The 23,671-nt window shown below is 39.0% G+C and overlaps 1 protein-coding gene across 1 annotated transcript in view; it reads left to right on the top strand.

Annotated features, from left to right (window-relative positions):
- Positions 1–647: 647 nt before the first annotated feature.
- The window catches only part of LOC133631451 (phosphatidylinositol 3-kinase regulatory subunit gamma-like), a 61,914-nt gene continuing 38,890 nt past the window's right edge, over positions 648–23,671 (top strand). The window contains exons 1-5 of the mRNA XM_062023652.1: positions 648–856; positions 943–1,130; positions 13,457–13,549; positions 20,466–20,543; positions 20,623–20,778. Coding sequence (XP_061879636.1) covers positions 648–856; positions 943–1,130; positions 13,457–13,549; positions 20,466–20,543; positions 20,623–20,778 — 724 coding nt within the window. The remainder of the gene's footprint in view (positions 857–942; positions 1,131–13,456; positions 13,550–20,465; positions 20,544–20,622; positions 20,779–23,671) is intronic.

Genomic DNA, 23,671 nt, shown 5'->3' with positions numbered 1-23,671 from the left:
TATAAGGCGGCTTCATAGCTAACTAAAGTCGTACCAAAACATTTTGATAGATTTTTGAGCGCCGTTTTTAATGTTCTATATTTTCAGTTGAACAAATAAACGTGTTGCATTGAGCGGATTCGTCCAAAACATGGCGCTGTAGCACAAACAATAACGTGTGTTTATTGAAAACTATAAATTAGCCGCACCGTTTTATAAGCCGCATTGTTCAAAGCGTGGGGGAAAAAAAGTACTGGCCTATAGTCTAAAATGTACTGTATTCTGATAAAAAGTTAAAGTACCAATGATTGTCACACACACACACTAGGTGTGGCAAAATTATTCTCTGCATTTAAGCCCATCACCCTTGATCACCCCCTGGGAGGTGAGGGGAGCAGTGAGCAGCAGCGGTGGCCATGCCCGGGAATCATGTTTGGTGATTTAACCCCCAATTCCAACCTTTGATGCTGAGTGCCAAGCAGGGAGGTAATGGGTCCCATTTTTATAGTCTTTGGTATTACTCGGCCGGGGTTTGAACTCACAACCTACCCATCTCAGGACGGACACTCTAACCACTAGGCCACTGATAAGTAGTGTAGTTGGTAAGTACACCCAAGCCAACGATACTGGTTTGAAAGAAGAGGGGGGTAGGGGGCCTATCCGTCCAGATGGTGGACGGGGATAACGAAGAGGTGAAGGTCTATCCAACGTTTTCATGTTTAACTGGCAGGCACGGAAACAAAGAGAGAAGTACACGGAAAAAAGAGAAGTTGGATAAAAAGTTAGGAGAACAAAAGGCAGTAAAAAAGGGAGTCCTGGAGTGGAGTGGCAGCAGGAATGTAGGAGCACAGGACAGAAAGGGAGACTTCCAGGGAAAGTGAGAACAATTACCAGAGCAAGAGAGCGAGAATGGAATGTGCTGACACAGCGTTTCTTGTCTGAACTCCCCAAATTAATAATCAGCGGCGACTTCACAGGAGCAGAAGCCGAGTGCCAAGTCCTGGTCAGGCCCAGCCCTCCCCTCTCCTGGCGTTACCCCCACACTCGCTCCCCTCGTTTCCCCAACCTGCCCCGGGACCCGACAGGAGGCGCTGCGTGCCTGCATGTCCCGGCTGAGCCGCGCCTGGCGTACTGCCACGGGGCTTTTGCTTGTTCAGGAGTTTTGATTAAATCCTTTATTGTGCTCCACTCACGCAAAGAGCTAAGGCAAAGCAGCGAGGAGAGAAAGCTGGACAGGAGAAAAGAAAAGAGGGAGATAAAGAGAAGGGAATGAAGGAAATGGAATCGCCACCCTCTGCCTTCACCTTCTCCTGGTGTCTTTCACTCCTACTGAGATGTTGTGTGACTTGGTCCAAGCAGGGTTGCAAAGAATGTACTTAAAACTAACACTTTTTTAAAGAATATCGCTGGATTCTTTGTCATTCAAAACTACATTTCAAATGAAAAAAATGGCTGAATATGATTAATAGCCAGTACCTATAACATAGAATAGTAAAACAAAAGATTTAACGCGAAACATGTCTATGGATGTTGTCATTCTTCAGGTCTTTGTAGTCTCAGGTCATTAAGTCGTCACAACTGGACTGTTTGGTTTGTCTTGGAAGACGTTTGGTCCATCATCCGAGTAGACTTCATCAGATCTAGTCTGAAACTTAGATTGGTCAGATCTAGTCTTACTCTTAGGTTGGTCAGATCTAGTCTGAGACTTAGGTTGGTCAGATCTAGTCTTAGACTTAGATTGGTCAGATCTAGTCTTATACTTAGGTTGGTCAGATCTAGTCTGAGACTTAGGTTGGTCAGATCTAGTCTTAGGCTTAGATTGGTCAGATCTAGTCTTATACTTAGGTTGGTCAGATCCAGTCTTATACTTAAGTTGGTCAGATCTAGTCTTAGACTTAGGTTGGTCAGATCTAGTCTTAGACTTAGATTGGTCAGATCTAGTTATATACTAAGCTTGGTCAGATCTAGTTATATACTAAGGTTGGTCAGATCTGGTCTGAGACTTAGGTTGGTCAGATCTAGTCTTAGACTTAGATTGGTCAGATCTATCTTAGACTTAGGTTGGTCAGATCTAGTCTGAGACTTAGGTTGGTCAGATCTAGTCTGAGACTTATATTGGTCAGATCTAGTCTGAGACTTAGTTTGGTCAGATCTAGTCTGAGACTTAGATTGGTCAGATCTGGTCTGAGACTTAGATTGGTCAGATCTGATCTGAGACTTAGATTGGTTCGATCTTATCTTAGACTTAGATTGGTCACACCTAGTCTTAGACTTAGATTGGTCACACCTAGTCTTAGATTTAGATTGGTCACACCTAGTCTGAGACTTAGATTTGTCCGATCTAGTCTGAGACTTAGATTGGTCACATCTAGTGATTGGTCCGATCTAGTCTGAGACTTGGATTGGTCCAATGTAGTCTGAGACTCAGATTGGTCACATCTAGTCTGAGACTCAGATTGGTCACTTCTAGTCCGAGACTCAGATTGGTCACATCTAGTCTTAGATTTAGATTGGTCCGATCTAGTCTGAGATTTAGATTGGTCACATCTAGTCTTAGATTGGTCACATTTAGTCTTAGATTTAGATTGGTCACATCTAGTCTGAGACTCAGATTGGTCAGATCTAGCCTGAGACTCAGATTGGTCAGATGTAGTTTTAGACCTAGATTGGTCCGATCTAGTCTGAGACTTAGATTGGTCCGATCTAGTCTGAGACTTAGGTTGGTCCGATCTAGTCTGAGATTTAGATTGGTCCGATCTAGTCTGAGACTTAGATTGGTCAGACCTAGTCTTAGATTTAGATTGGTCAACTCTAGTCTAAGACTCAGATTGGTCAGATCTAGCCTGAGACTCAGATTGGTCAGAGTCTTAGACTTAGATTGGTCAGATGTAGTCTTAGACTTAGATTGGTCCGATCTAGTCTGAGACTTAGATTGGTCCGATCTAGTCTGAGACTTAGATTGGTCCGATCTAGTCTGAGACTTAGATTGGTCAGATCTAGTCTTAGAATTAGATTGGTCAAATCTAGTCTGAGACTCAGATTGGTCCGATTTAGTCTGAGACTCAGATTGGTCAGATCTAGTCTGAGACTTAGATTGGTCAGATCTATCCTGAGACTTAGATTGGTCAGAACTAGTGTAGCGGCTGGTGCCAAAACCCCAAATGTTTATACTCCAAAACCAGGAGGGTGTGCCTGGACAAGGATGTTTCTGTTCTATTTTAGTGAGAAAAACAGCTGATTTGATGCAAAAACAATCCTAACTTTGAAGTGTAATTTCCCCTCGTTAGCATTGAGGTATTGTGTGGCAGAACCATCGCTGTGGATCGACTACTACCGGTCCAAAATAGTCGCAATCCCCCACGTTAGCATTCCATTCAGTTGTAAACAAATGGCAGAATGTTTCTAACTCCTGTTATTTGGTGTAAAATAAATGTTGTAAAATAAATAACAGGAGTTAGAAACATTCTGCTCACAGAAGGTGACTAGTAGCCATTTTTGCCTTTTGTTGGTGGGGGACCCTCAAATATACACAACCAACACAATAAATAAAGTGGCTAAATAAAGTTGTTGTGACTAAATTATCATGGTAATCAATAATATTGTTGAATGTGCTCAAAAAGTAATTACACTAAAATATTTTAACCAAGTTGTATTTTTTTAATAACTAAACTAAATAGACACAATGTACTTTCTTGGCAGAGGAAACATGAAATATTGTTCTGCCTTCATAAGGGCAATATCATTTCTATTTGTGTGTTTAAATATGTTTATCGTTTTCCATTTTAATTTGTAAACGTTAGAATTGCACAATCAGTTATTTCACTTCTGGTTTTTGTGACGTCACGCAAATTCACTTCCTGTCGAACGGAGTCCGTGTCCGTCTGTTTCAACTTGACGCTGTGGAGTTTATATCGATGACTTTCTGTTTAATGTGAATACTGCAGTTCACTTGTTTAGGCAGTGATGCGTTTGTATAAGTTTAGATCGGGGAATGACGATTCTTAATGGGAAAAGACGTTCATGTTTCTTGTTTACATGTTGGCGTTTAAGTCTGTGTTTTTCAACCTTTTTTGAGCCAAGGCACATTTTTTGCAATGAAAAAATCTAGAGGCACACCACCAGCAGAAAACATTAAAAAACGAAACTCAGTTGACAGTAAAAAGTCGTTGTCGCAATTGTTGGATATGACTTTAAACCATAACCAAGCATGCATCACTATAGCTCTTGTCTCAAAGTAGGTGTACTGTCACACCCTGACTTATTTTGACTTTTTTGCTGTTTTCCTGTGTGTAGTGTTTTAGTTCTTGTCTTGCGCTCCTATGTTGGTGGCTTTTTCTCTTTTTTCGGTATTTTCCTGTAGTAGTTTCATGTCTTCTTTTGAGCGATATTTCCCACATCTACTTTGTTTTAGCAATCAAGAATATTTCAGTAGTTTTTATCCTTCTTTGTGGGGACATGAATTGATTTATGTGGACCCCGACTTAAAAACAAGTTGAAAAACTTATTGGGGTGTTACCATTTAGTGGTCAATTGTACGGAATATGTACTGTACTGTGCAATCTACTAATAAAAGTTTCAATCAATCAATCAATCAAACAAACATTGTTGATTGTCATGTCAAGTACGATGTACTTTGCTCCACAGTAAGTCTTTGCTGTCGTCCAGCATTCTGTTTTTGTTTACTTTGTAGCCAGTTCAGTTGTAGTTTCGTTCTGCATAGCCTTCCCTAAGCTTCAATGCCTTTTCTTAGGGGCACTCACCTTTTGTTTTTTTTTGGTTTAAGCATTAGACACCTTTTTACCTGCACGCTGCCTCCTGCTGTTTCCCACATCTACAAAGCAATTAGCTACCTGCTGCCACCTACTGATATGGAAGAGTATTACAGGGTTACTCTGCCAAGCTCTAGACAGCACAGACACTCAACAACAACACATCATTTGCAGACTATAATTACTGGTTTGCAAAAAATATTTTTAACCCAAATAGGTGAAATTAGATAATCTCCCACGGCACACCAGACTGTATCTCACGGCACAGTGGTTGAAAAACACTGGTTTAAGCTAGCCAGCAAGCGAACACTAGTTTATCTCCATAATGTTATCAAAGTGTGTTTATCAATCACGGTTTTTCAAACATTTTGATTTAATAGGGTAATTAGAGGTGGGAATCTTAGTGCACCTCACAATTGGATTACGATTCAGGAGCTACGATTCGATTAAAAAACGATTATTATTGCATCTTTAATGTACATTGGTGCAGTTTTACATTTCTTTTCATTTCACTAAATAAGCGTTTGTCACTTGCAACTTTTAAAAACAGTGCATTTGTATTAAAGGCCTACTGAAAGCCACTACTACCGACCACGCAGTCTGATAGTTTATATATCAATGATGAAATCTTAACATTGCAACACATGCCAATACGGCCGGGTTAGATTAGTAAAGTGCAATTTTAAATTTCCGCGAAATATCCTGCTGAAAACATCTCGGTATGATGATGTTTGTGCGTGACGTCACGGATTGTAGCGGACATTTTGGGACACCATTGGGGCCAGCTATTAAGTCGTCTGTTTTCATCGCAAAATTCCACAGTATTCTGGACATCTGTGTTGGTGAATCTTTTGCAATTTGTTTAATGAACAATGGAGATAGCAAAGAAGAAAGCTGTAGGTGGGAAGCGGTGTATTAACGGCCGGCTGCAGCAACAAAAACACGTAGCGGCTACGTCGTAGCCGGTGTTTCATTGTTTACATTCCCGAACGATGACAGTCAAGCTTTACCATTGGCCTGTGGAGAACTGGGACAACAGAGACTCTTACCAGGAGGACTTTGAGTTGGATACGCATGCTTGTGGAGATGGGACAACAGAGACTCTTACCAGGAGGACTTTGAGTTGGATACGCGCTACCGTGAGTACGCATGAGCTTTGGCTTCCAAACATTTGATCGCTTGCCCGTACGTGCGTGCCGCTATGTGCATGTCACGTACGTAACTTTGGGGAAATATATGTGCTGTATGAACTTTACGGAGGTGAACAGTACATTGGGCTGTGGGATTGAGTGTGTTGTGCGGGTGTTTGAGTTGTATTGGCGGGTTATATGGACGGGAGGGGGGAGGTGTTTGTTATGCGGGATTAATTTGTGGCATATTAAATATAAGCCTGGTTGTGTTGTGGCTAATAGAGTATATATATGTCTTGTGTTTATTTACTGTTTTAGTCATTCCCAGCTGAATATCAGGTCCCACCCGCCTCTCACAGCATCTTCCCTATCTGAATCGCTTCCACTGCCCTCTAGTCCTTCACTCTCACTTTCCTCATCCACGAATCTTTCATCCTTGCTCAAATTAATGGGGAAATCGTCGCATTCTCGGTCCGAATCGCTCTCGCTGCATGTGGCCATGATTGTAAACAATGTGCGGATGATGTCACGCTACTTCCGGTACAGGCAAGGCTTTTTTGTCAGCGACCAAAAGTTGCGAACTTTATCGTCGATGTTCTCTACTAAATCCTTTCAGCAAAAATATGGCAATATCGCGAAATGATCAAGTATGACACATAGAATGGACCTGCTATCCCCGTTTAAATAAGAAAATCTCATTTCAGTAGGCCTTTAAGGAATTACATTTGTTAAATTAATAGAAATGTGTGCAAAACTGGAACATAAGGAGCTGATTGGCTCCCTGGATGAGGTGGTTTGCTGCAGTCAGCCACATTTTAGAACTGTCTGCATTACTTTATTTACAATAAATCAATCAATTATTGACGTTTCCTAATCGATTTTATAATCGTCCATGTCCAAATTGCGATCCATCTAAAAATCAATTATCAATACGAACCGTTGGGAGTTTTACAGCAGTTACTATTACCGTATTTTTCGGACTACAAGTCGCATTTTTTTTCATAGTTTGGCCGGGGGTGCGACTTATACTCAGAAGCGACTTATGTGTGAAATTATTAACACATTAGCGTAAAATATCAAATATTATTTAGCTCATTCACGTAAGAGACTAGACGTATAAGATTTCATGGGATTTAGCGATTAGGAGTGACAGATTGTTTGGTAAACGTATAGCATGTTCTATATGTTATAGTTATTTGAATGACTCTTACCATAATATGTTACGTTAACATACCAGGCACGTTCTCAGTTGGTTATTTATGCCTCATATAACGTACACTTATTCAGCCTGTTGTTCACTATTCTTTATTTATTTTAAATTGCCTTTCAAATGTCTATTCTTGGTGTTGGGTTTTATCGAATACATTTCCCCAAAAAATGCGACTTATACTCCAGTGCGACTAATATATGTTTTCTTCCTTCTTTATTATACATTTTCGGCCGGTGCGACTTATACTCCGGAGCGACTTATACTCAGAAAAATACGGTACTCCCACAAAAGAGTGATTGCTCTTGTAATCCGTAACAACGCATACATACGGCGGCTATCGAGGCTGGAAAACTTACCTACTCAATTTTCATTTATCGAATATCAACCCAGGCACCGATGACAAATGACAGCTAGTGAGTGTGCCATTCACTCACCGAGGCGTCATTTACCCATCACCCCCAAAAAGCAAATGGCGACATGCTAACCATGCCCTCCAAGTCGTTTTAAACACTTACCTTGTGCACCTGGAGGTTTATTTGAACACAATATTTTAACATTTTGAAGTACTGTACTAAATGAATATTGGACAGAAAAACAAAAATTACCATGTCTATGTTTCCCCTAACGATGAATGAAAATATTGTCCAATTTCCGCCATGTCTCTTTATTTGACTCCCACAATATTATCCGAGCAATAGACCATGTATCTTATTTGGTTCCCTTTTATTTGCTCTTAACCTCATTTTGTTAAGCTGTTAAGCCCTAAATTATTTCCAGGGTGCAAGCAAGAAAGGTGATATCCACTTTTTTTACTGAAACTCAAGGATCTGCAGCAATGCTTCACTATCTGATCGACTAATGTGCTTTATTTCCATACCAAAATGATTTACCAGTCTAATTGCAGGGAAACACTAAAAAAAAAAAATGACATGTCTAAAATGAATTTAAAGGATCTTGGGGTTTAAGATCTTCTCCCCCCTGTGCAATTTTGAAGTGGTGTCCAATAGTTGTGTAAATAAAGGCTGGGAAAAGGAAAGGTAAAGTTAAGTTAGACAGCTGTTCTTCTTGGAAATGGAGGTTAAAATAACTTTTTATATGTTGCCCTTTGCATAGTGGTGTATCCTTTAACATTGTATACTCTTTTCTGAGTGTCTAAATCAGTATATATATATATATATATATATATATATATATATATATATATATATATATATATATATATATATATATATATATATATATATATATATATATATATATATATATATGAATATGAATCATATTCAGTACTATACCGCCTCTAAAAAGTACCGGTCACACCCCGGTAGAGTAAGTTTCTTACAAGTATCATCCCTGCAGGACGAGGAATAGCTAAACATGCTTCACTACACACCGTAGGAGGATACAATAGCTCACCGGCGTCACAATGTAAACAAACGCCATGTGTGGATCTACACCTGACATCCACTGTAATGATACGTATGGGTACAAGAGCGTATCTAGTCGATACTACTATGATTACATCGATATTTTTTAGCATCACAAAATCTTCTTTCATTTAAAAAAAAAAATTCATATTATGTTTATAAACTCAGGAAATACGTCCCTGGACACATGAGGACTTTGAATATGACCAATGTAGGATCCTGTAACTACTTGGTATCGGATCGATACCCAAATGTGTGGTATCATCCAAAACTAATGTAAAGTATCAAAGAAGAGAAGAATAAGTGATGATTACATTTTAACAGAAGTGTAGATAGAACATGTTAAAAGAGAAAGTAAGCAGATATTAACAGTAAATGAACAAGTAGATTAATAATTCATTTTCTACCACTTGTCCTTAATAATGTTGACAAAATAATGGGTGTATTAATGACACAATATGTTACTGCATAAGTCAGCAGACTATTTAGGAGTCTGTTTGTTTACTTACTACTAAAAGACAAGTTGTCTAGTATGTTCACTATTTTATTTAAGGACAAACTTGCATTAAGAAACATATGTTTAATATACCCTAAGATGTTTTGTTAAAATAAAGCCAATATTGCAATTTTTTGTGGTCCCCTTTATTTATAAAAAAGTATCGAAAAGTACTGAAAAGTATTGTAATACATTTTGGTACCGATACTGGTACCAAAACATTGGTATCGGGACAACACTAATATGTATATATGTGTGTATATATTTATGTGTATATGTATGTATATACACTACCGTTCAAAAGTTTGGGGTCACCCAAACAATTTTGTGGAATAGCCTTCATTTCTAAGAACAAGAATAGACTGTCGAGTTTCAGATGAAAGTTCTCTTTTTCTGGCCATTTTGAGCGTTTAATTGACCCCACAAATGTGATGCTCCAGAAACTCAATCTGCTCAAAGGAAGGTCAGTTTTGTAGCTTCTGTAACGAGCTAAACTGTTTTCAGATGTGTGAACATGATTGCACAAGGGTTTTCTAATCATCAATTAGCCTTCTGAGCCAATGAGCAAACACATTGTACCATTAGAACACTGGAGTGATAGTTGCTGGAAATGGGCCTCTATACACCTATGTAGATATTGCACCAAAAACCAGACATTTGCAGCTAGAATAGTCATTTACCACATTAGCAATGTATAGAGTGTATTTCTTTAAAGTTAAGACTAGTTTAAAGTTATCTTCATTGAAAAGTACAGTGCTTTTCCTTCAAAAATAAGGACATTTCAATGTGACCCCAAACTTTTGAACGGTAGTGTATGTACATATGTGTGTGATTATATGTATATGTGTGTATATATGTACAAATGAGTGTATATATGTATATATGTGTGTATATATGTAAAGTATGTGTGTATATATATATATATATGTGTGTGTTACTTTTATATATATATATATATATATATATATATATATATATATATATATATATATATATATATATATATATATATATATATATATATATATATATATATATATATATATATATATGTGTGTGTATATATATTAGGGCTGGGTGATATGGCCTTTTTTTAATATCTGGATATTTTTAGGCCATGTCACGATACACGATATATATCTCCATATTTTGCCTTAGCCTTGAATGAACACTTGATGCATATAATCACAGCAGTATGATGATTCTATGTGTCTACATTAAAACATTCTTCTTCATACTGCATTAATATATGCTCATTTTAAACTTTCAGGCAGAGAACTAAGTCAATTTATCAAAAGTGTATTTATTAAACAGTTATTAAGCAGTGGCACAAACATTCATGTCATTTCCAAACAGAAAGTGCAAGATTGTCAGAGACATTTTAAAACAAGCTATTAGTGCACTTTTGTGCATGATGTCACTAAGATCAGTGGTCCCCAACCACTGGTCCGTGGACCGATTGGTACCGGGGCGTGCAAAAAATATTTTTATTTTTATTTATTTATTTATTTATTTTTAAATCAAATCAACATAGTAAATATAGATCAATACAGTCTGCATGGATACAGTCCGTAAGCACACATGATTGTATTTCTTTATGGGGAAAAAAAAATCCCCCCCCCCCCCCCCCCCCCCCCCCCCCCCCCGTCCGTGGGACAAATTTTCAAGCGTTGACCAGTCCCCAGCTACAAAAAGGTTGGGGACCACTGACTAAGATGACATATCAAAACAACACTAAATTAAAGTGCAATTTTTGTCCAGAACGCCACTACAATAGTTTAAAAACATGATGTCACATAGGGCTGAACGATTTCAGGAAAAAATCTGATCACGATTTTTCTGACAGAAATTGCGATTTCGATTTTGACTCACGATTTCTTTTCAAATCAAGCTTCAGTAACAGTAACAGATTTAAAACATGACAAAAAATGATATACCATGAAAACATTAAATGCTATGTAATGCAAGGATGAATACTAAAAGGTAAGAATTGCTTCAAACATGTATTTATTAAGAAACATGCATGTACATTCTCCAAAGTTCTTGACCAACAGCAGTTATTAAAACTAAAGAACTAAAACCAGTACAAAAACCTTAATTATGTTAAGATAAATAAAAAAGTTTAAGTTAAATAAAATACAAAACAATTCCAACACAAAAAGCAATGCTTAATATATAATAAGAAAAACAAAATTCAACAACTTCAATAAAGGAAAAAAAGGATCCTGACCTTATGTAAACAGTCTTATACTCAAGTAGGTAGGTCAGTCTTTTATGGCTCAAGAGAGCTAGCCTATCAACATCTATAGCAGCAATTCAAGTACTTTATTCAACCCTGGAAGAAACCTGAACAATATTTTAAAGTGAAATTGAAAAGTAATGGTAATAAAGAAAATACTATTACAAAAACAAAATGACCCAACCTCTGCCCTTCTGAAAAATATGTCAGACATTAAAATAGGTGGGTCATTCATTTACCGCTTAGCAGCACCCAAATATTGCACATCTATTCTGTTAACAATAGAACGGCTGCTCTTCTCATAAGGAGTTATACTGGCAAACGACGCTGTAATTGTGGTATGTTTGCTACAATGGGCTGAATCGCTCGGGGTTGACTTTTCACCGGACTTTTTGGTCATACATTCGTCGTGTAACTGCCGGTGGTGATTTTTCAAGTGCCGGAATAAATTAGTCGTGTTGCCTTGGGATGTGGCGACTTTGGCCCGACAAGTTTTACAAAGTACCTGTTTCTGATGCACATCTGAAGTTTCGAAACCGAAGTAGTCCCAAATGACAGACGTGCTGCTCTTCTTCTGTATTAAAACTAAATCCTCCTCCACTTCTGACCCGGCGGCAGCAGCCATTTCCTCCAGGACGTTTGTTTCTTCACCAAAGTTGTTAGTGGGCGTGTACGCGGTAGCCTCGTCAATGGCCGCCTCTGATTGGTTAGCGTGACGGCATGCCCTGCTCACAAGTAGTTTACCACTTCTGATTGGTGAGTTTGACAAGGCATGAGAGTAGCACGAGCAGGCTGCATATACACAACAGACATGTCAGCCAGGAGAGCTAAATAACGTTCGTCTAAAACCGAAGCCTTCACGATCTCAAGATTGAGACTTCTGAAATCGCAATTTCGATCTGAAAACGATAAATCGTTCAGCCCTAATGTCACACAAGATATTTCAATAAGTGTCAAATAAAAATGAGCTGCATAATAGGAAATCAAATAGTGTATGTCCTTCACTATATGGTAGGTTCCTGCGGACATTATCTCCTTCTGTTGTTAACTATTTTTTTCATACGTTGTTGATGTGGAAATGGTTGCTTGGGCATTTTGTGGGTGTGGCACCGAATGGAGATGTTGACATGCGGAGTAAGCACTCTTCATTCTCTAGCAGGTGACTTTTCAAATGATGCTACATATTAGCAGTAATGCTACTTTTTGTAGAAACGCTTTTGCCCCACACTTGACATATTACGGTTGTCTGTTCAACATCTTCCCGCTTGAAGCCAAACCACCGCCAGACGATGGACCACCTGCTGTTTTTCTTGGGAATTATTTCTTCCTTCATTTGTTACCAGATTCGCACCTTCTTTCTCTCGTATTACCACTCGCACCACAGCTAACGTTACCCATGCCGCTACCTCTCTGCTCCGCGAGGGCGTATACGTATATGACGTATGACGTGACAGTATGTGACGTATGTAAGAAGGTGCACTTGCTGTCTGTGAGAAGGAGAGACAAGAAAGAGTGGGAAGAGCCTGTAGTGTAACACCAGCAGCTAAAAGCAACTGCGTGAGAACGTATACTGTTATATCACGATATAGTCATTTTCTATATCGCACAGAGACAAACCCGCGATTTATCGCGTATATCAATAAGTCCCCCAGCCCTAATAGATATATATATATAGATATATATATATACTGTATATATATATATATATATATATATATATATATATATATATATATATATATATATATATATATATATATATATATAGATATATATATATATATATATATCTATATATATATATATATATATCTATATATATATATATATATATATATCTATATATATATATATATATATCTATATATATATATATCTATATATATATATATATATATATATATATATATATATATATATATATATATATATATATATATATATATATATATATATATATATATATATATATATATATATGTATGTATGTATGTATGTATGTATGTGTGTGAGTGATACTTTATATGCAATCGACCCCCGGCCAAATTTTTTTAGCCCAACGTGGCCCCCCAAGTCAAACAGTTTGGACACCCCTGGTCTAAACGCTCCCAGTTAACTGTGCTGCTGTCAATCTCCCAGCACCCCCGTGGCTCTCTGCAGGCTCTGTGGTCAAAGTGTAACACAGTGCTTTGTATTGTTGTTTCAGCTGCTTCAGTGCCGGACCTGAGTGAGCAGTTCACACCACCAGAGACGGCTCCCGCGGCCCTCGTCAGCCTGGTCCAAGCCATAGAGCAGAGAGGTAGGTCCTCTATCCGTGTCTTGTCGTCCGACACTCCGTCCGCCTCGCTGTCTTTCCATCTATGTGCGACTGTCTCCCTCACGCCATCTGCCTCCCACCCTCATGCCAGCGTTTGCACAAGTGTGGACGCACAGACAAGTGGATCCAGTCAGGGAGGCATACATGCGTAGAATTGCATGTGCAGGAGCAACATTGCCTCCTTTGTCAATTAGTTACATGTAGGAAGAATCAAAGGCAAGCCTTTTACATCAAAGCTTCATGTGCATAGACAACCGAACCACTTCCTGTCTTACTTACACAGTGTGCTCATTGTAGTAAACTGGTTTCGCATGCCCTAAAATGTCTAGTCCTTGACATGTGCCATAGACTTTATTTGGTATGTGATACTGTACTAAAATAGAACACTTTTTCTACAGTAGCTGCAATGTTAACGTGACACTGTTTAACTTTTTGCTTTGTTTAATTCCATGTTTAACTATCAACAAACCTTTACATATTTACATATACACTACCGTTCAAAAGTTTGGGGTCACATTGAAATGTCCTTATTTTTGAAGGAAAAGCACTGTACTTTTCAATGAAGATAACTTTAAACTAGTCTTAACTTTAAAGAAATACACTCTATACATTGCTAATGTGGTAAATGACTATTCTAGCTGCAAATGTCTGGTTTTTGGTGCAATATCTACATAGGTGTATAGAGGCCCATTTCCAGCAACTATCACTCCAGTGTTCTAATGGTACAATGTGTTTGCTCATTGGCTCAGAAGGCTAATTGATGATTAGAAAACCCTTGTGCAATCATGTTCACACATCTGAAAACAGTTTAGCTCGTTACAGAAGCTACAAAACTGACCTTCCTTTGAGCAGATTGAGTTTCTGGAGCATCACATTTGTGGAGTCAATTAAACGCTCAAAATGGCCCGAAAAAGAGAACTTTCATCTGAAACTCGACAGTCTATTCTTGTTCTTAGAAATGAAGGCTATTCCACAAAATTGTTTGGGTGACCCCAAACTTTTGAACGGTAGTGTATATATATACTTATATATAAATAAATATATACTGTATATATAATATATACAGGTATATATGTGTGTACATTAGAGATGTCCGATAATATCGGACTGCCGATATTATCGGCCGATAAATGCTTTAAAATGTAATATCGGAAATTATCGGTATCGGTTTCAAAAAGTAAAATTTATGACTTTTTAAAACGCCGCTGTACGGAGTGGTACACGGACGTAGCGAGAAGTACAGAGCAGTTGCGTCTCCCAGTCATACTTGCCAACCCTCCCGATTTTCCCGGTACACTCCCGAATTTCAGTGCCCCTCCCGAAAATCTCCCGGGGCAACCATTCTCCCGAATTTCTCCCGATTTCCACTCAGACAACATTATTGGGGGCGGTGCGTGCCTTAAAGGCACTGCCTTTGCGTGCCGGCCCAATCACATAATATCCATGGCTTTTCACACACACAAGTGAATGCAAGGCATACTTGGTCAACAGCCATACAGGTCACACTGAGGGTGAACGTATAAACAACTTTAACACTGTTACAAATATGCGCCACACTGTGAACCCACACCAAACAAGAATGACAAACACATTTCGGGAGAACATCCGCACCGTAACACAACATAAAGACAACAGAACAAATACCCAGAACCCCTTGCAGCACTAACTCTTACGGGACGCTACAATATACACCCCCCGCCCCAACCCCGCCCACCTCAACCTCCTCATGTTCTCCTCATGGCAGTGCCATGTTGGCATTTTTTTCCATAACTTGAGTTGATTTATTTTGAAAAACCTTGTTACATTGTTTAATGCATCCAGCGGGGCGTCACAACAAAATTAGGCATAATAATGTGTTAATGCCACGACTGTATATATCGGTATCGGTTGATATCGGAATCTGCAATTAAGAGTTGGACAATATCGGAATATCGGATATCGGCAAAAAAGCCATTATCGGACATCTCTAGTGTACATATATTTATACGATAATATATAATATAATTAAATATTTAGAGTATGTGAAAGTTTGACTCCTACCTTGTTTACTTCTGTGATGACCTCCTTAAATATCCTCTTAAGGCCCAAGCTGTTTGTTTACATGTTTTTTTTTTTTATTTCTCTTTGCTATTTGGGCTTATTGGACCCTAATTAGAATAAAAACTAAGAATCATCTTTTGATATGGTGTACTTAGTCCATAAGTACACAAACGTGCACTTCATGTTTAGTGACATGCTAATTCTTATTTTTACACCTTTTTTTTTTCCAAATTCCATTGTATGTTATACTCTTCTGACACCACCAGATGGCAGTATAAGTGTCCACATAAGCGGCCATAAGACCCCAATTCAGTAGTGTACACAATTTTGGAAATAAGAGCTAAAAGGTGCTGTCCACGCATGTGGCCACTAAGCCTTTAGTCAATGTTTTGTAATCAATCAGAAATATCAAGCAGCTAAAATGCGGCAAACATGGATAAGGCTATGTCTACACTAAGCCGGATAATTTTTTTACACGGTTAAGTACGCCGTGTATTTCTTGAATCTCCAGCTCTTAGCTCTGTATGGACTCATCGTTGGTTTACAAACTGAGTTCGGAGAGGAAGTGACGCCACACAGGAAGTGACGTCGAAAAGAATGCGCCACAGCCAGCTTCTTAACCTGTTTCCACTCGGAGGTAAACACGAGAAAGATGGCGGCGAGTCATCCAGACATGACCGTGTTTCTCCTTCCTCTACATGAACAGACGCTTGTGGAAATCAAACATGAATACCTTAAGAGAAAGCGATTGCAGCTATTTGGGATACAACACTTCTCAGACGGCAAGAGAACTTTCCAATGTCCAGGTGTACTGACCGAAAAACTTTGTCCATTTGTCTAAGGAGAGACAAAAGAAAATGCGAGCTCCTGTGGATGTGATAAAAAAAGGTAGCGTGTGCTTTGTATTACCTGGCCGTCAAGGGAAGACTACGGAAAACATCGAATGCATTTGGACTGGCAAAGCAGACTGGATCAGTTATTGTCTGCGATGTATGTCGACGTCTAGGTCCAGAGTATATAAAGTCACCAAAAAGGAATGGACAATGAAGGTGAAGGCAAAAGAGTGAGGAGTGTCCTGACCAGATATCTACATCCCTAGATTGATTGTGGTAAAATGTTCTTTATCACATTGTTTACTTCCACGTGTTTATTAAAGATTTGATTAATTTATAACGTCTTAGGTGTGATTCACTACAATAGGGCTCCACAGCACACTGGATTCCAGTTAATTGAAATACCACAACACTGGATATTGTTCAGATAAGTTAACAGCGGACGGAGGGGGTGAGGGGGTCTTAAATGACCATTGTGTGTGTGTGGATAAGGTTAAGTGGGATTTACCTTGGCTAACCTTAGCCGGTTTAGTGCAGAAGGGACCTAAGTGTGGAGAGAGTGTTGTACATTTTCCCCATCATGCACTCTAATGGATTTAAATGGGTGTAATTTTGAAATTGTTTATGGTGTTTGGTTGTGTCATACCCACAATGTTCAGTGAGCAGGTTGTGTTGTGTGACCATCTGTGTTGACCTGAATGTTAATTGCATTTTTTTTGCACCATGACTAGGGAGGGTTGTTTGGATTGTGTCATTGGTGTGCTATTATTTCAAAGTACTTTCAAGGGTCATTGATCTACTCCATTTACTCACATTGTCCACTTTATGGCAGCATATATGTAGCATTCAGAGACCGCCTGGTATTAATGATTAATTTGAAAGCACTTTGCTCCTTGGTGGATATCAATATCCAGATTAATTGTTTTTTCAGCGTGAAAGACTTTTGGCAAGTGACTCAAAGATGAAAGTGACATGAAACAGTCTGACTGTGCGTCAAGTTCTTTTAGCCCATTTGTCAGGCCCAACAAAAGATTTAGTTAAGGTTTGTTGATTGACTTTTCAAACTTCCTTGTAATCAGACAATATTTTCGGTATATCAGATGGAATTTTTATGGACTCCACTAAGCATCAAGCGGCGCCTGTAAGAACAGCTGATAGGCAACACATCACAGTGGTCAGGTGACCCTTCTGAAGAAGACTGCAGATGACAGTCGAAACAGGTCAGTTTTAGTCTTAGACTTAGATTGGTCAGATCTGGTCTTAGACTTAGATTGGTCAGATGTAGTCTTAGTTTTAGATTGGTCAGATCTAGTCCTAGACTTAGATTGGTCAGATTTGGTCTGAGACTTAGATTGGTCCGATCTACTCTGAGATTTAGATTGGTCCGATCTAGTCTGAGATTTAGATTGGTCCGATCTAGTCTGAGACTTAGATTGGTCCGATCTAGTCTGAGACTTAAATTGGTCCGATCTAGTCTGAGACTTAGATTGGTCCGATCTAGTCTGAGACTTAGATTGGTCCGATCTAGTCCGACACTTAGATAGGTCCGATCTAGTCTGAGACTTAGATTGGCCCGATCTAGTCTGAGACTTAAATTGGTCCGATCTAGTCTGAGATTTAGATTGGTCCGATCTAGTCTGAGATTTAGATTGGTCCGATCTGGTCTGAGACTTAGACTGGTCACATCTGGTCTGAGACTTAGACTGGTCACATCTAGTCTGAGACTTAGACTGGTCACATCTAGTCTGAGACTTAGACTGGTCACATCTAGTCTGAGACTTAGATTGGTCCGATCTACTCTGAGACTTAAATTGGTCACATCTAGTCTGAGACTTAGATTGGTCCGATCTACTCTGAGACTTAGATTGGTCCGATCTAGTCTGAGATTTAGATTGGCCCGATCTAGTCTGAGACTTAGATTGGTCCGATCTAGTCTGAGATTTAGATTGGTCCGATCTAGTCTGAGATTTAGATTGGTTCGATCTAGTCTGAGACTTAGACCGGTCACATCTAGTCTGAGACTTAGATTGGTCCGATCTACTCTGAGACTTAGATTGGTCCGATCTAGTCTGAGATTTAGATTGGCCCGATCTAGTCTGAGACTTAGATTGGTCCGATCAAGTCTGAGATTTAGATTGGTCCGATCTAGTCTGAGATTTAGATTGGTTCGATCTGGTCTGAGACTTAGACTGGTCACATCTGGTCTGAGACTTAGACTGGTCCGATCTGGTCTGAGACTTAGACTGGTCCGATCTAGTCTGGGACTTAGATTGGTCCGATCTAGTCTGAGACTTAGATTGGTCCGATCTAGTCTGAGACTTAGATAGGTCCGATCTAGTCTGAGACTTAGATTGGCCCGATCTAGTCTGGGACTTAGATTGGTCCGGTCTAGTCTGAGACTTAGATTGGCCCGATCTAGTCTGAGACTTAGACTGGGCCCGATCTAGTCTGAGACTTAGACTGGTCACATCTATATATATATATATATATATATATATATATATATATATATATATATATATATATATATATATATATATATATATATATATATATATATATATATATATATATATATATATATATATGAATATGAATATAAATCAAATTTGGAACTATACCGCCTCTAAAGAATACCGGTCACCCCCCGTTGAGTAAGTTTCTTACAAGTACCATTATCACTGCAGGACGAGGAAAAGCTAAACACTACACACCGTAGCTCAACGGCGTCACAATGTAAACAAATGCCATGGGTGGATCTACACCTGACATCCACTGTAATGATACCAAGTACAGGAGCGTATCTAGTCGATACTACTATGATTACATCGATATATTTTAGCATCACAAAATCTTCTTTCGTTTAAAAAAAATTCATATTATGTTTATAAACTCAGGAAATGCATCCCTGGACACATGAGGACTTTGAATATGACCAATGTATGATCCTGTAACTACTTGGTATTGGATCGATACCCAAATTTGTGGTATCATCCAAAACCAATGTAAAGTATCAAAGAAGAGAAGAATAAGTGATTATTACATTTTAACAGAAGTCAAAACGGAAAATAATCAGTAAATGAACAAATAGTCAACTAGTCTGAGACTTAAATTGGTCACATCTAGTCTGAGACTTAGATTGGTCACATCTAGTCTGAGACTTAGATTGGTCCCATCTAGTCTGAGACTTAGATTGGTCACATCTAGTCTGAGACGTAGATTGGTCTCATCTAGTCTCGCGGCTGGTGCCAAATCCCCAATTATTTATACTTCAAAACCAGGAGGGTATGCCTGGGCAAGGATGGTTTTGCCCTATCGTAGTGAGAAAAACAAGTCGAACAGTTGACAGTCGAAACAGGTCAGGTAAAAATTCCATCTAATATACTGAAAGTATTGTCTGATTACAAGAACATTTGAAAAGTATATGAATAAGAAGACATAAAGAACCTTTTTGAGCAAATGGGCCAAAAGAACTTGACGCACAGTCAGACTGTTTCATGTCACTTTCATCTTTGAGTCACTTGCCAAAAGTGTCTTTCACGCTGAAAAAAAAATCTCGATATTGATCTCCACCTGGGCGGCAAAAGGTCTGTCTGGAATGTAAACAGTTTGATGTAGCAATGGTGCTGAAATGCATCCATGAATTGGATGCACACACTTTATGGTTTTCTCAACTACCTGAGAGACGGGACTTGTCTCAAGAATTGCCTTCCTGAATCAAACTGTCTAGACCTGATTTTCCTGGAGGATTTTATGCATTGGAAATGACTCATGTTGCCATCCCGTGTTCACACCGTCTTTCACTCGTAGAAACCGGGGGGGGGGTACTTAGACTGGCATGAACCGTATGTGGAAACGATTATAAAATGTTTATCTAATAGGAGTGCTTTTCCTTGGTGAACTAGGTAAATATACCACAATGTCATATGTCAAATCACTGCTGCTTCGGAATCTTCGCTCCCTTTGCCATTTCAAGCGTTTACTTGTCCAAATAAACCGCATAATGTCATCTCTGTGTTTCTCAGGTCTGGACTCGACAACTCTGTACAGGATGACTGCTAGTTCCTCCATTTCAGACAGCCCAGTGCACAGCCTCAGTCCTGGTGGGTGTCTTTCTGCATTCTAATCTTTTATGATCAGTCCCGTATCTTTACGTAGTCGTGCTTGACTCCTCATGTGCAGAGAGTGATATCAGTCAGACCGATGTGTCCATCCTGTCAGAGGGGGTCTTGCACTACCTGAGAGACCTCCCTTCGCCGGTCATCCCTGCCTGTACCTACGCTCCGTTACAAGCTGCCGTCGCACAGCAGCAGCAGCAGGCCCTGCAGCAGTCGACAGGTAGGAAAGACTAGCGGATTCATGTAAAGTCTGGCTTAAAAAGCGGCTCAGCTCTGTACAGTGTAAGTAGTACCTCAATTTAGGAGCACGGTTCATTCCACGACCAAGCGCGTAACTCAGAACACTTGTATCTCTGCCCATTTAAATTCAATGTTTACTTATATCGCCCTAAATCATGAGTGTCTCAAAGGGCTGCACAAGCCACAACGACATCCTCGGCTCAGATCTAACATAAAATTGTGAGAGTCCAGTCCATAGTGGATCTAACATAATAGTGTGAGAGTCCAGTCCATAGTGGATCTAACATAATAGTGTGAGAGTCCAGTCCATAGTGGATCTAACATAATAGTGTGAGAGTCCAGTCCATAGTGGATCTAACATAATAGTGTGAGAGTCCAGTCCATAGTGGATCTAACATAATAGTGTGAGAGTCCAGTCCGTAGTGGATCTAACATAATAATGTGAGAGTCCAGTCCATAGTGGATCTAACATAATAGTGAGAGTCCAGTCCATAGTGGATCTAACATAATAGTGTGAGAGTCAAGTCCATAGTGGATATAACATAATAGTGTGAGAGTCAAGTCCATAGTGGATATAACATAATAGTGAGAGTCCAGTCCTTAGTGGAGCTAACATAATAGTGTGAGAGTCCAGTCCATAGTGGATATAACATAATAGTGTGAGAGTCCAGTCCATAGTGGATTTAACATAATAGTGTGAGAGTCCAGTCCGTAGTGGATCTAACATAATAGTGTGAGAGTCCAGTCCACAGTGGATCTAAAATAATAGTGAGAGTCCAGTCCTTAGTGGAGCTAACATAATAGTGTGAGAGTCCAGTCCATAGTGGATATAACATAATAGTGTGAGAGTCCAGTCCATAGTGGATCTAACATAATAGTGTGAGAGTCCAGTCCGTAGTCGATCTAACATAATAGTGTGAGAGTCCAGTCCATAGTGGATCTAACATAATAGTGAGAGTCCAGTCCATAGTGGATCTAACATAATAGTGTGAGAGTCAAGTCCATAGTGGATATAATATAATAGTGAGAGTCCAGTCCATAGTGGATCTAACATAATAGTGAAAGTCCAGTCCATAGTGGATCTAACATAATAGTGTGAGAGTCCAGTCCATAGTGGATCTAACATAATAGTGATAGTCCAGTCCATAGTGGATCTAACATAATAGTGTGAGAGTCCAGTCCATAGTGGATCTAACATAATAGTGAGAGTCCAGTCCATAGTGGATCTAACATAATAGTGAGAGTCCAGTCCATAGTGGATCTAACATAATAGTGTGAGAGTGCAGTCCATAGTGGATCTAACATAATAGTGTGAGAGTCCAGTCCATAGTGGATCTAACATAATAGTGTGAGAGTCCAGTCCATAGTGGATCTAACAAAATAGTGTGAGAGTCCAGTCCATAGTGGATCTAACAAAATAGTGTGAGAGTCCAGTCCATAGTGGATCTAGCATAATAGTGTGAGGGTCCAGTCCATAGTGGACCTAGCATAATAGTGTGAGAGTCCAGTCCATAGTGGATCTAACATAATAGTGTGAGAGTCCAGTCCATAGTGGATCTAACAAAATAGTGTGAGAGTCCAGTCCATAGTGGATCTAGCATAATAGTGTGAGAGTTCAGTCCATAGTGGATCTAACATAATAGTGAGAGTCTAGTCCGTAGTGGATCTAACAAAATAGTGTGAGAGTCCAGTCCATAGTGGATCTAGCATAATAGTGTGAGAGTCCAGTCCATAGTGGATCTAGCATAATAGTGTGAGAATCCAGTCCATAGTGGATATAACATAATAGTGAGAGTCCAGTCCATAGTGGATCTAACATAATAGTGGGAGTCCAGTCCATAGTGGAGTGGAACTAAAACACTACACACAGGAAAACACCAAAAAACTCAAAATAAGTCAGGGTGTGATGTGACAGGTGGTGACAGTACACCTACTTCGAGACAAGAGTTATAGTGATGCATGGTTATGGTTTCAATTCATATCCAACAATGGCGAGAATGACTTTTTACTGTCAATATCGGCTGCTGAGTTTCATTTTTAAATTTTTTCTGCTGGTGGTGTGCCTCGGGATTTTTTCAATGAAAAAAATTTGCCTTGGCTCAGAAAAGGTTGAAAAACACTCGTTTAGGGTACTCAGTTTGTAACGTGTGTATCCAAAATGCTTCACGTTGCAGTAAAACTTTTTCTCTATCTCCCCCTCTCCTCAAAGGTTTCACTTCTTCCAAACCCTGAAACCTCCATGAACAAATATCATGTCCTGCACTATTAAAGTGTCTTGCGACAGAGGAGTTTATATCACAATTCTTAATGCTACTTTTATGTTCTGAAATGCGAATTTTGAGCCCTCTCTTACTCTTTCCACATGGACACTTGAGAAGATACACAAAAAATTTAGTTCTACAGGAAATTCTGCTTTTTATAGGGAATTTATGAACTGAATGAGGATGGGAGAAATATTCACCTTTTATTCATAGCATTACATTAAACACATTTACACCACCAGATATGACCACTGGGAAACAGTCCTTTGAATTTGATTTGGAAACAAAATGTAGGTTTTTTGTTGATATTCTTCACAATATACAATGTATGCTGTAAAACTAACCACACTAAAGAAAGCACAATATATATACACGTGAAGTGCACATACTGTACATGTAGGTAGGAATCACGTTAGATTAAAAATATAATTTGGAATAAACTGTAAAAAGCAATACAATTATGCAGGATGAAGGTTGGGTTCTAATGCTGCAAGCTTAATGCTAACGTACAATGGACTAGCTCATAGATAAGCTAACTCAAATTAGCATAGCCAATCGCAGGGTTTTAGATATACAATCTTTCACACTAACACACAAAATTTGCAGTCTGCA

Source organism: Entelurus aequoreus, linkage group LG16 (assembly GCF_033978785.1).
Source record: "Entelurus aequoreus isolate RoL-2023_Sb linkage group LG16, RoL_Eaeq_v1.1, whole genome shotgun sequence".
Taxonomy (NCBI): Eukaryota; Metazoa; Chordata; class Actinopteri; order Syngnathiformes; family Syngnathidae; genus Entelurus; species Entelurus aequoreus.
The sequence above is the reverse complement of the archived record's forward strand: the minus strand, read 5'-3'. Positions and strand labels throughout refer to the sequence as shown.